General features: G+C 39.8%; 1 protein-coding gene across 1 annotated transcript in view; it reads left to right on the top strand.

Annotated features, from left to right (window-relative positions):
• The window catches only part of LOC140245771 (stabilin-2-like), a 59,979-nt gene extending 45,998 nt beyond the window's left edge, over window positions 1-13,981 (top strand). Inside the window, exons 44-45 of the mRNA XM_072325295.1 lie at window positions 5,714-5,818; window positions 11,939-13,981. Coding sequence (XP_072181396.1) covers window positions 5,714-5,818; window positions 11,939-12,004 — 171 coding nt within the window. The 3' untranslated portion in view covers window positions 12,005-13,981. The remainder of the gene's footprint in view (window positions 1-5,713; window positions 5,819-11,938) is intronic.
• Window positions 13,982-14,099: the final 118 nt, after the last annotated feature.

The following is a 14,099-nucleotide window of genomic DNA, read 5'->3' as shown; positions in this document are numbered from 1 at the left end:
GGTCAGCTCACTATTATTGCGTAATTCTAAAGCCCTCACCGCTTGACCGCCGCGCGCACCATGCTTTGTTTTGTCTTCAATGGGGTCAAGAGCAATGCCTCATTAGCATACACCCTAGAAACGGAGGTGGAGTCTCAATCGGGCAAGAACAATAGGTGCGAAACGCAACGCAAAGGCGAGCGTTCGAAAAAAATGTAACCAAAAAAAATTGTCTCAGAAAAACTGTGATTTGGGACACTTGTACTCATTTTTACACGCTGAAATTTTCTGTACAAACAGATAAAACATCAAGGAATCAAAATCCGTATAAAAAAAATTCGACCCGAGCACTGCTTCCCCTTCATTTGCGGCTCATTACGGGAAAACTCGCCGTGCGACTTATGACTCATTTTGTCGGAGCGCCACACACGTGATGCGCTCCGTCGGAATGAGTCAAAAGTCGCAAAAAATGAGATCGTAGTTATGCCTATATGTGAATTCTACAGACACTAAGCTTTACACTGATATGTAATACAACTCATTTGGACATCCTTATGGATCATAGAAACGAATATTATCTACGCTTATGATGTCAGTCCATTTTCTAAATAACGGAGAAAATCGCTCTTAAAGTTCGGGCTATGTTCAAGCTAACAACCTGTTTCTTTCACTATAGGCGAAACAATACAACAGTCCTGCTTAGCGACGGCGTTTACGCTCAATCGCACGCACTACCGTATACGGCATAGCTTGGATGTGTAAGATAATGACCCAATCGCAGGACAGGTCTATCATTAACTATTCTAACCAATACGGCAGCCCGAATGTAAACTGAAGTGCGTTAATTTGTGTCCGTGCCGCTGCCGCCGCATGAATGAGTCGGTAAGCGTTGTGTGTCGGCTGCGGTGACTTAGTTGCCGCAAGTTTTTAACTCACAAACAATAGGAAACAGTAGAAAGAAAGAAAGAAAGGCACGCAATGCGTATTACAACAAGCGTCTTTTAGCGAGGGCCTTGATCGCTTCCATTCTCCTCCCATATTGTTGTCAATGGAAACTAAAGGAGATGCGTTTAGCAAGTACCAATACCTATAGTCCATGGGCCAAGACCCGAAAAATGGGTTGTTGGTACCACTCGAGGTGGCAAAACCTTCTTGGTGTCATTTTGTTTGTCGGACATAGATACGCTTATCAAGCTATGATAGCATTTCCAAATGAGTAGCTTAGTCATAATAAATGAATTCTTAACCAATTTGGTTTCGTTTTTATATCCCTATACTTCTGAATCGAAACTAACCGCTATACAAAGAAGAGCACTGCCTTCTGTATGTCCACAGGTGTTCTGTTGTAAACGCGATGCGCTTAGTCTTTATTCAAGGCAGCGAAGGGAATATCCAAAGGGTTATGATGTCCACAGCTGTCACGCGGTGCAATGCGCTTAGCCTTTATCTAGAACAATGTACCGTTATCATATCTAAAGTTCCTAATAAAAGGGATTATCTATACTGTTTTTATACCACCCTCTCAACAAATACATCAATTATAAACAAAAATCACTCTGTTCATTTACAACATTATCAATTATAATGTATTGTAGTGTACCGGTACATTGTTTTTGCATAATATTTCATTGTTTGAATGGAAATAAAGCGACATTGGCATGGTATTAGCGTTTTCACCGTAGCGTTTTCAGCGGAAAATGATAAATAATTGCTTTGCTGTTGTTGTTGTTTTTAGATAAAGGGATATACACTGTTTTATAAGCTTTTATAAGCTTTGGATATTCCCTTCGCTGCCTTGAATAAAGACTAAGCGCACCGCGTTTACAACAGAACACCTGTGAACATACAGAAGACAGTACTCTTCTTTGTATAGCGGTTGGTCTCGATTCAGAAGTAGAGGGATATAACAACGAGACCAAATTGGTTTAAAATTAATTTACTATGACTAAGCTACTCATTTGGAAATGCTATCATAGCTTGATAGGCATATCTATGCCCGACAAACAAAATGACACCAAAAAGGTATTGCCACCTCAGATGGTACCAATATCTGGCCTGGCCCATGGACTACTAGAGTGAATAGAACCTGAGAACCCATTGTAGGCGGGGATTCAAAAGACAGCATCAATAGAGGAAGTTAATGAAGTTAATTAACGATAGTCGTCTTTTCAGATCGTGTTCTTTGCGTGTACTAAAAACCCTCTAATAATGCACATGGTCGTAATGTTGCAGAGCATCAACGACTGCTTTCGTGCCTGCTCTGCTGCAGCTGTATACAGCCGTAACATTCTGAATTCCCGCCATATTAGGCACATTTCCCTTATAGGCGTTGCGTCCACATTATCTTTTATCGCGCTTGCCAAAGCTGCACATAATTGATACTATACGTATCAGAAGCAAATGTTGATGTATAGGCCTAACAGCTTCATGTTGTTTTTTTTTTTTTTATAATTATGATTGTATCATATTAATTTAAAATTATAGTGCTTCTTATTCTCGGTCACTTTTATGATACCATAGCATATAAAGAACCATTAACTTGTAGCTTAAACCTATTTTTTTTTTTTTATTTTTTTTTTTTTTTACAGAACACCACATTTACAATTGCAATCTTTCTGCATTTGAGAAGTTGAGTATAGACCGATAGTCATATTTACAATTATATTCGGAATTAATGCTTTAAAGGCCGTCGTCGTATCGTTTTGTATTCACAAATCTTATACTGAAATAAGTGATTGCTTGATTACTTTCGGGTAAAGGAACCACGGGAAAAGGAACGCATTTATCTGTTTATTATTTTTTTTCTTAACGAACCTAAGCTAATAGCGAACCATATGAATTGTGTGATCTATGAACCTTCAGAATAATCAATAACCCCCCCCCCCCCAACAAAAGGAAGCATTTCGTAGTGCGTCTCAGTACTCCTGTGTTCGTTTTTAAGGATGTGGCTTCTCTTTATGATTGTGGTTGATGTTCAACTATTTCTTTCCCGCAAGCTTGAAAAAGAAGAAGCTAAAATTCAGGCAAGGAGACGAGTTTTCTTCCATAAGATACAATCATTAAGACATACATTTATTCTCAAAAGTTGTGTGATTGCTTATGCGCTAAAGAATTTTGCCCATTATATGTATCAGGCACTAAACAAAACAGTTGAAATCTACTGAAAATTGAACTTCGTTTCCTTTCTTCTTCTTTTTTTTTTTTTTTTTTTTTGGTGTGTAATTTCATTTCCATTTCAAGTGGGGATAGACGACTAGAAAATAGTTTGTCTATACTGGTGGGAGACACTAGTGTTCCAGTACATACTCCGCATTTAAACAGTTGTCATATTTTCGTAGTCATAATCAGATAATGGACACGTGATATATTATAAAAATGAAAATACAAAACAACGAACACGTCATATGTACAAACATTATTAGCTTCAATGAATTATACTTACCTGAAATATTCTGCATAAAAAAAAAGAAAACACGCGTGCCAATTAAACAATATCAAATTAAAAAATATCATAGAATTAATAGAACACACAGCGATATCATGCACGGCAGATCAAATCAAGTTCAGTTGGTGAGAAAGCTCATTGAAGTTATAAAGTTGACTTATTTACGTTTTCCTTTCTATTTATGAAAACAGAATTATATTGTATATCTATTGAAGCGGATTGTCTCTGTTGCAAACTATTGCCAAAGATAGCATTGTTAATCTTCTGAGCAAATCCGAATCCTTAAAGTACTGTAATTTTTGCTTGAATTGATAATGTAATAACCCATATGACTTTATAAAGGACTCGCAAATTTAAAGTTTCAAACCGAATACTAAAACATTACATTGTACACGGTCTATTTCGAAAAATCATTTGAATGCGTTGTGTTAGCATTTAATAGCATCAATCTGCCTTTTATTTTCCGTACGTAAAGCGCACAAAAACGTAACCGACATTACCAAATACAGTGGAATGCCTTGTACGGCGTGATATTATCATTAGAAGTATATCCCATTCCTTTTACTTTTCTTTGCTTGAAGCAGTAGTCAAACCACGTGTCATTTTCGAAGCGACATCACTTGGGAATTAGAATGTATGAAGATGATCGTTACTCGTGTATTTCGCGCTATTATTATAGCATTTGCATTTTCCAACTGTTATTGACAGTATTTTGTTACTGTATGCTTACGATTACGAATGTCGGTTATCAATTCAAAAGACTAGTTCATCAATCGAACTATAAAGGTAATACTGTTGTGTTGAAAGTAGTTCGGTACAAGTTCAAAACGCAATCGAAGTCATCGTCACAGGGTGAACTAATAGCTCTCTAAAAAAACTTGTTTAGGCCGTAAAGATTGGCGTATGCAATCTTTGTAGAAAGTTTTGACTGAGGCCATCTTTTGAGTATTTTGAGAAATTATATGAAGATTTTTTTTAATTATGTAAAGAATTAGTTTGATTTCGACTATGAGAATAAAAAGGCGCGGTTACCTCAATCATGTCGTAGTTCGATTAGGCATGATGGGTAAAGTGAATTCATGACTTGTTGAGAGAGAGAGAGAGAAGAGAGAGAGAGAGAGAGAGAGGCCAAGCAAGAGGCAATAGGCTACTTGTACATAATGCCCACCGACAGACACAAACACAGATTATCACAGCTAGTAGACGCTTATAATTGACCATGTCAGTTACGCTGGGGTCGCTCATAACACACAAAGGGCCTCCATGGAACACGTCAATTTCTATATGTGGGACAGTACAATATTTTCGCGATTTCGTGCCGAGTAAAGGAATGATATCCTTATGATTTCAGCTGGCGCTCGCTGCTGACCCATCTAATCATCACGTTACACCTTAGGTATCATCTTATAGCTGGATAATAATTTTCCTTTTACATGGTATGCGTTCGTTAGTGCCCTACAATGAAAAAGAAGACTCTTAGGGGAATTTTAGACGAGTATGTGAACCCATTATTTCCGGGACATCGGTAATGAATTAGCCATGCACGAAGTCGATGACCTTTCATGTCTCTTGGAAAATTTAAACAATATTGCATTCAGGTTTTAACCTTAACCTGTCAAATTAAAAAAAAAAAAAATCATGTGAAACCGTAATTCAGTGATCATGATCTGCGGGGTCAACTCGAGGTCACCCGTGCGAGAACTTAGATATTCTAGACGGGGTTTTTCGGCTTGCCGACTGACTGGCAATAAGCAAGCAAGGGTTTGAAGCTCCTTGGCGCAAGTAACAAGCCTTTCGTATTGTCGGGAATCGTCTCATTTCACGCTTGCGCTGAAACTGTCGGCCGGGGAATGGCGCATGGACTCGCACGCGGTATACACCTGATACACACGTACCGTGTAAGCACTGCGGGAACCAAGCACTGGCGGCACGGGGCCGTGCGAAATCGCACCCAAAAGCCGCACGGGTCCGTGCGCCCGACCCGCACGGGACCGTGCGCCAGACCCGCACGGGTCCGTGCGACAGCGTGCGAGGGAGTATGGATCCGCACGCAGGCGTGCGGATCTGCACGGGGGCGTGCAGATCCGCACGGAGGTGCACGACTACGCACGGGCGCGTACAGGGGCGCACGGAGCCATACGCTCCCGTGCGAGATCGCACGAACCTGCACGCAGCCGCACGAAGCGACCCCGTGCGCAGTGCGTGCGGGAGTAACATAACATAATGGTCTGACTGTATGTTGATGAGTCAAGAGTTAAAATGGTCATTCATGATTGTACAACTCTGTAGAATGGCAGCGGTTTAGCAGCAATAACACTAGCTCCAATGGACACTCTACAGCCACCTTGTTCCCCGTCATCAACTGTACATCAAGAAGAAGTTCGCTACACAGAGGTGAGACATGAATGAATGATAGTGACCATTTTATGAGAGAAGCACTATTTTCAATACAATGTGGAATTCTGATATACTAATATACTTAATGCCTCGTGCAGAAATGCCAACTGTTACTTTTTTGCAGGTACAGTGCACTCCAACGGCGTAAATCCATACTGAGGAGTGGGGGGGATGGTCACTATCACCACGATTACAAGCCCATAACCAGACCGGCGCAGCCTTTTTTTTTGGGGGGGGGGGGGTGGGGGGGGGGAGAAGCTTTGTGCCCCCTCCCCCCCCCCCCCCCCCACACACACACACACACTTAACAGGGATCGGATGCCCCACTCTTTTGCATGAAATATAAAGTGGGAGAAAAGTGGCAGCAACAACAAAGACTCTTTGTTCTTGTTGCTTTTTTTGTGTGTGTATGGGGGGGGGGGGTATCCCTCTCCCACACGAGGAAGATTTTGCATTTTCAGACCTGAAATTCAGCGATCTGGTGCTCACTTGTGGTGAAAATTTTGTTTTCTTTTCTTGAAAAAAAAAAACAATAAGAAAATGAAATATTCACAATATATCATTGAATGACAAAATCGTGGTATTTCAGCTCTTGCTGTGCGACATCACTGTGAAGGCCTACTAAATAATGGGCCTATCATCGGCGTAGACAGGATTTGATCTTAGGAGCCTAAGAGGAGCGGTTATGTGAGGGAACGAATCAAGCGAGGGAGGAGGGTATGGTAGGGGGTTTCCCCCTCCTACGGTGAAATCTCTTTGCGTTGAAAATTTTGACATTTTTCAGTCCCAAAACTGCCGTTTGTAGCTATATTCTTCGCTTTGGAAATTAAGGGGGGCACACCAGGCGCAACTGCTGTCAATCACTGGCAGCAACGTCAGGAGAATGGCATAGCGATTAAATGCGAGCGAGCGGAGCGAGCGAGCATGAAAATTTTAACATTTTACAGTCTAAAAACTGACTTTTTTCGCTTTGGAAATTAAGGGGGGCTGCATCAGGCGCAACTGCTGGCAATTACTGGCAGCAACATCAGGAGAATGGCATAGCAGTTAAAATGCGAGCGAGCGGGGCGAGAGAGCTTAAAAATTTTGACATTTCAGTCCAAAGACTGCCGTTTGTGGCTGTATTTTTTCGCTTTGGAAATTATGGGGGCACACCGGGCGCAACTGCCGGCAATCGGGCAGTAACATCAGAATGGCATAACGATTAAATGCGAGCGAGCGAAGCGAGTGAGCTTGAAACAGTGGCGTATCTGGGGGGGGGGGCAAGGGGGGCACGTGCCCCGGGCGCCACTCCTTGGGGGCGCAAAAAAAAAACGAAAAAAAAAAACGAAGAAGAAGAAGAAAAAAAGAAAAGAAGAAGAAAAAAGAAGAAGAAGAAGAAAAAAAAAAAAACTCGCCCGGAAGGGGGAGGGAGAATGGTGGGGGGGGGGGGGGCAGAAAACCAAATCAAACAAGATAAAAACAAAACATGATGATGACGCGGACAAAATGACAATGTTTATTGTGTTCACACAAAAATTCTATGTTCTGTGAGTTGAAATACAAAAATTTTCGGCTCGCTCGCTGCGCTCGCTCGCCAAAATTTGTATAAAAAAGAAGGTAAGAACAAAACGTGATGATGACAAAATGGCAGTGTCTATTGTGTTCACACATGTCATTTTATATTTAGCAGGCAAAATGTTTCACGGAGCAGCGGCTGCAATTTCATTCGTTCTGAAGCGATCGCCCATTGGATCAAAAGAGGGCGTCAACCATTGTCAACGGTTTTGAACATACGGGGGGGGGGGGCGCAAAAAAAACAACAACAAATCAAACAAGATAAGAACAAAACGTAATGATGATGCGGAAATATACAAATTTCGGCTCACTCGCTCGTACTAATTTAGAGTATTTTTTTAAGTCCTCACTTTGTTGGTATAAATCGTTATCTGTAAGGCCGTCACTATATCTTGATTAGAATTGTAAGATTTAATAAGCAAAAAATGACAAGAGCTTCATGATTTGTAAGCTGAAATACAAAAATTTTCGGCTCGCTCGCTGCGCTCTCTCGCCAAAATTTGTATAAAAAAGAGAAGAACAAAACGTGACGATGACGCGGACAAAATGATAATATCTATTGTGTTCACTCATGTCATTTTATATTTAGCAGGAAAAATGTTACACGGAGCAGCGACTGCAATTTCATTCGTTCTGAAGCGATCGCCGATTGGATCAAAAGAGGACGCCAACGGTTTCGAACATACGGGGAAGGGGGCGCAAGAAAAAAATCAAAAAAGATAAGAAAAAAACGCAATGATGACGCAGAAATATACAAATTTCGGCTCACTCGCTCGTACTAATTTAGAGTATTTTTTCAAGTCCTCAGTTTGTTGGTATAAATCGTTATCTATAAGGTCGTCACTATAATTGTGAGATTTTTAATAAGCAAAAAATGACAAGAATTCCATGTTTTGTAAGCTGAAATACAAAAATTTTCGGCTCGCTCGCTGCGCTCGCTCGCCAAAATTGATATAAAAGAATATAAGAACAATACGTGATGATGACGAGGACATTTACAAATTTCAGCTCACTCGCGCGCACTAATTTAGAGTATTTTTTAAAGTCCTCAGTTTTTTGGTATAAATCGATATCTATAAGGCTGTCACTATATCTTGATTAGAATTGTAAGATTTGGTAAGCAAAAAAAATGACAAGAATTCCATGTTTTGTAAGCTGAAATACAAAAATTTTCGGCTCGCTCGCTGCGTTCGCTCGCCAGAATCTATCAAAATTCATTACATTTTAATCACCCTCAAAAAGATCCCTTTTAAGTGCTTGAAAAAAGCATCATATGGACTTTGTTTAAAGTCCCTACCGGGATGGGGTTGGGGTTGAACACTTTTCAGAAATTAGGGGCGCAATTTTCGTGCTTGCCCCGGGCGCCGTTTTCCCTAGATACGCCACTGGTGGCCTTGAAAATTTTGATATTTTACAGTCCCACATGTCCTTTGTGGCTGTACTAGTATTTTTTCGCTTTGGAAATTAACCCTAAAAGGGCCGGGGGGCGGAATCGCCCCCCCCCCCCCCTCGACGTTTCGCGCTATAATTCTGTAACGCGAGAAGGCCTCGTCGCGAGGCTTCTTGGCTTTCTTCATTCAAGTCTCGCGCAACTTTTGAGACCAAATTTGCAACGTCCGCGCATACCTTTGCGAAGCCACGCCCATTTTTGTAACGGAATGTCGCCCCAAAACGGGCAAAATTTTGTGATTTTGTGTACATTTCCTATGGAAAACAGTGCTCTGTCATGAAAGTCATAAAAACCTGATTATTTTTACAATTAATCACTTTCATTGATTAATTTTGTGCTAATTATGGTAGAAAAGTGGTCAGTGACAATTTCCGATGAAAAAACAAAGAAAAAACAAAAGTTGAAAAACAAAGAAATACATAAGAAATTCTGAAAACAATAAAATACATAAGAATTGAAATGAGTTTTGGAAGTTTTTGTGATGCACAATTGTTGAATATGCTAAAACAGATTTACAGATCAAAAATTAGACTCTCAATGCTTTCAATTAGGCTAAAATATCACCTTGAGCTTAATTTGCATAATTAATTAATTAAAATTAGAAATTGATTGTTTCAAAAAATCTTATGACACAATCTTGTAGATTATGACGCGGGTCTCACGCATGCAAAATTTCATCGCGATCGCACCTCCGATGGCCGAGATCTCGGGGGGGGGGGGGGGGGGGCGGAATCTATCCCCCCCCCCCCCCCCCCCCCCCGGTCTGAGCATAGCCAAAAAAGCCCGGCCCCTTTAGGGTTAAGGGGGGGGGGGCGCACCGGGCGAAAACTGCTGGCAATTACTGGCAGCAACATCAGGAGAATGGCATAACGATTAAATGCGAGCGATCGAAGCGAATGAGCTTGAAAATTTTGACATTTTCCAGTCCCAAAAACTGTCGTTTGTGGCTGTATTTTTTCGCTTTGGAAATTAAGGGGGCGCACCGGGCAAAAACTGTTGGCAATTACTGGCAGCAACATCAGGAGAATGGAATAATAATTAAATGCGAGCGAGCGAAGCGAGCGAGCTTCAAAAATTTGACATTTTACAGTCCCCAAACTGCCGTTTGTAGCTATATTTTCGCTTTGCTCACAATCACTGGCAGCAACATCAGGAGAATGGCATAGCGATTAAATGCGAGCGAGCGGAACGAGCGAGCTTGAAAATTTTGACATTTTACAGTCTAAAAACTGCCGTTTATAGCTATACTTTTTCGCTTTGGAATTTAGGGGGCACACCGAGTGCAACTGCCGGCAATTACTGGCAGCAACATCAGGAGAATGGCATAGCGGTTAAATGCGAGCGAGCGGAGCGAGCGAGTTTGAAAATTTTGACATTTTACAGTCCAAAGACTGCCGTTTGTGGCTGTATTTTTTCGCTTTGGAAATTAAGGGGGCACACCGGGCGCAACTGCCGGCAATTACTGGCAGCAACATCAGGAGAATGGCATACTGATTAAATGCTAGCGAGCGAAGCGAGTGAGCTTGAAAATTTTGACATTTTCCAGTCCTAAAAACTGTCGTTTGTATAACTATATTTTCGCTTTAGAAACTAAGGGGGGCGCACCGGGTGCACCTGCTGTCAATCACTGGCAGCAACATCAAGAGAATGGCATAGCGGTTAAATGCGAGCGAGCGGAGCGAGCGAGCTTTAAAATTTTTAAATTTTACACTCCAAAAACTGCCGTTTGTAGCTATATTTTTCGCTTTTGTTTGTCCCACTTTTATTTGAGAACCATCCCCCCCCCCCATCGACGCCTCTATACATATTAGGTTGCTTTTGTTAAGTGAAAGATCTGCTGCACACTCTTTGATAAATTAGGGAATATACGTCTATGTCAAAAGTGTACAAAGTTTATCCCTTATCCTGTATAGCGGACCTTTTGCATGTTCATGATTGCAATACATGTACAACGATCTGGTGCATAGTTCTGGCGATATTTGGACGATTCAGGAAATGGAGGGGATTCAATTATGGCGATAAAGTTGTTGTTATTGTTTGTTTGTATGTGTTCGTACATAATTTTGCAGATGGTCCCCAGTTACTCGTGTCATAGCATGTTTATATGTAGACCTATACTATTTGACGTTGTCAACGCCTGAGCCATACCTTACAGTATATGTCGATGTTACTTTCTTCGCGAGCGAGCGAAGCGAGCGAGCGCTTGAGAAAATTATACATTTTCCTACAAGATAGAATACTGTTCAGCTCTGTTACCTGTCTGAAGGCCGGCGTACAAACGTCATGCAATATGCCAAAATTTATACAATCACATTTCTGCTTCCTCCATTTTTTCCCCTCAAAATTCAGGGGGGGATGATTGTACAGGCCATCCCCCCCTCCTCCATTTCGGGGGGGATATATCCCCCCCATCCCCCCCGGGATTTACGCCCATGCACTCCCGTTATTACGAACACAGTTATAACAAAATTCAGGTTACAACGAAGTGAAAATTCAGGCCGCATCATTATCTGCTGTCTGTTTTTATTGTCTATTTGTTTGGTTATAATGAAATTCAATATAACAAAAGAAATCGGCCGGTTCCAAGGACTTCATTTCCAAGGGAGTCCACTGTATCATGTATGTTGTTTGCTTGTTGTTGTTTCTTTGCCAAAAATACTGCAGATTTCATGCAAAATACTGTTTACTCAAATTATATTGCTAAATAGATATGCTGCAGGAAATGTAAAAATAGTGTTTTCCTACCAAAAATACACCCTTTTGCCCTCAAAATACTGCAATTGTGTTGGCATCCCAGCTCTTGATGTATTAGACTACACATGGTATGCAGAACCTAATAATGATGTCATCCAAAACAAACTGTGGAATAGTAAATCCAGCTCAAGATCGCTATGCAACGCCTCACTTCATCAAATCACACATCATGCCTTGTTTGTATTTGAATGCCTGATAATTTTTTTATCTGAAGTTGTCTGACTTGTTATAGACTTGCTGGTATTCTACATTGTACACACCAGGTAAATATTAAAACAATATAGCATGCAAACACGTTTAGGACTGAATGAGAAAAAAACAAGAATGTGTTTTTGTTCTGTTTTGCTACCTCTTAGTTTGATCAGCTGATGTCAAGAGAAGCGAGACAAGAGACAGTGAGAAATGGAGAAACAATAATGTGAGAAAGCCAGCTTGTGTGACCCAGCATTGATCAGTCTTCATTGTATGATGTATGATGATGCAATCTATGGTAATTAATGTGTAAAAGCTCTAATCATTTTCATTAATGTTACCTTCTTAGCATGTGCATATAAAGTGGCTTTATTTCTTTATTGTTATCAAGTAGTGAATAAGTAGTCATTTTTTTTTTTCTTGTACCTGAGAATTGTGCAAAACATGGATATGGGGGTAAGAAATGTGGATAATCCTTTCCTATGGGGTTGAATATAATATAGTACCAGTGTTTCAATGAGAGATATCACTAAATCACAGTATTATACAAGGGTCAGTACTTGTTGCTTTTGAATGCTTACCGGTACTTCTCTGTAAATCAGCTTTTGTTTAGAAGCACACTGTTGATAACCTATTTTCAGCATGAAGCTAATGTAGCTCTGAGTAAAAAATACACATGTATTATCTGAAATATATCTTGTCAACAAATTGTTTTGCATTTATGCTGTATATATGTAATCCTACTGAGCAATAACTGTTCAAAAATTTATAACTTGAGTACATATAATAGGTAATAGAGCTCTTTCAGAAAAATACCTATCAGGTCAGGTTGCTCAATTACCTACTTGTGAACTGCACGCTGCTGATTTGAAAAAGTGCAGAAAATGAAGTGAAAATATTCATCGTATTTTCCCTCACAGGCTGTACACAATTATGAAAAGATGAAATACAATATGTTTTATATTGGCAGCTCTAATAGCAGGTCCTGGCCTATATGTGTTGATGTGCATGTGTGCTTGCATCATAACTGAAATACTGATTTAATAATGGCTGATGGATATGTAAATACTTTAAGTACTTCATGAGTCTGGTATTAATAATGTCTCACTTGATAAGCAGATGGCTAGGTTAGGCAAGTGTGGTAGGATGGCGTAGTAGGATAATAATGATTGGCAAGAGTACATTGAACTCTCAACACACTCCTTGGGACCATGACAATCCAAATGTTATACTTAAATTTTGTTACATCAGTGTTCTTTATATCAAGAGTTCACTCTATTTGCATGCATACATGACCTGATGTCTATGCTGAACTTTCAAAATTGTGAGGGTCGAAGAAAAATCTTTAAAATGTAGTAGTCCGAAGTGGATAGTCATTATACCAAACAACTGTTACATGTACAACAAATCACTAATACATCAAAGTAATTTCTTCTTTGTATTTAATGTGCCATGACAACATTATTTAATAGGTCCCAAGGAGTTTGATATATCACAAATCTCTGTTTGTCATGAGATATCCACAAGATTTTTGTGCATACAACGTTGTTGTCTTTGATGCTAGTATGGTATTTACTCTATTTTGAAAATTCTTCAAGATCAATGAGACAAGCTAACCTACAATGTGTTCATGTTCTGTGAAAATTCCATCGGTTATTATTTTCTACACATGCCTTTTTATTTTTGTGCAATATTTTTGTTGCAGTGTTGGCTCAAACTTGCCTGGGTAAATAAAACTTAGAAGTACATGTACTTATAGTGCATTCCCATTATAACGAACACACTTACAACAAAATTCCTGTTAAAACGAAGTAAAAATTCAGGCCGCAACATTATCCACTTTTCATTGTTTATTTGTTCAGTTATAACGAAAATTTCGATATAGTAAAAGAAAACTGCCGGTCCCAAGGACTTTGTTATAATGGGAGTCCACTGTACTGGTATACATATCTTTGTACTTAATGGGGTTTCTGTTTAGTTGTTGTTGTTGGCTTTTTGGTTCTGTTTGTTCTGTTGTTCTTTCAAGTACCCATGACAAAATATGTGTGATATGAAGGTCATGGAGGTCATTATGTGAAGGTATTAGTACCACTAATCTATATGCTGCTGTAACAAACAAACAAATGTTCCCTCTGAAATAATTTTTATTTTCCAGTACTCATATCTATATTTTTTTTTACGTTTGATGCAAGACAATAAACTTTTTTTTTTCCTATATAAAAACAATTGTAAATGTGTTGTTGGTTGTTCTGATTCAGTGTAAATAACAATGTTCATTTCTTTGAAATAAAAATACCTGGACATTTAAATCAAGACAAGAAACAA

Source organism: Diadema setosum, chromosome 2 (assembly GCF_964275005.1).
Source record: "Diadema setosum chromosome 2, eeDiaSeto1, whole genome shotgun sequence".
NCBI classification, from domain to species: Eukaryota; Metazoa; Echinodermata; class Echinoidea; order Diadematoida; family Diadematidae; genus Diadema; species Diadema setosum.
Note: the sequence above shows the minus strand (reverse complement) of the source record. Positions and strands in the feature narration are given on the sequence as shown.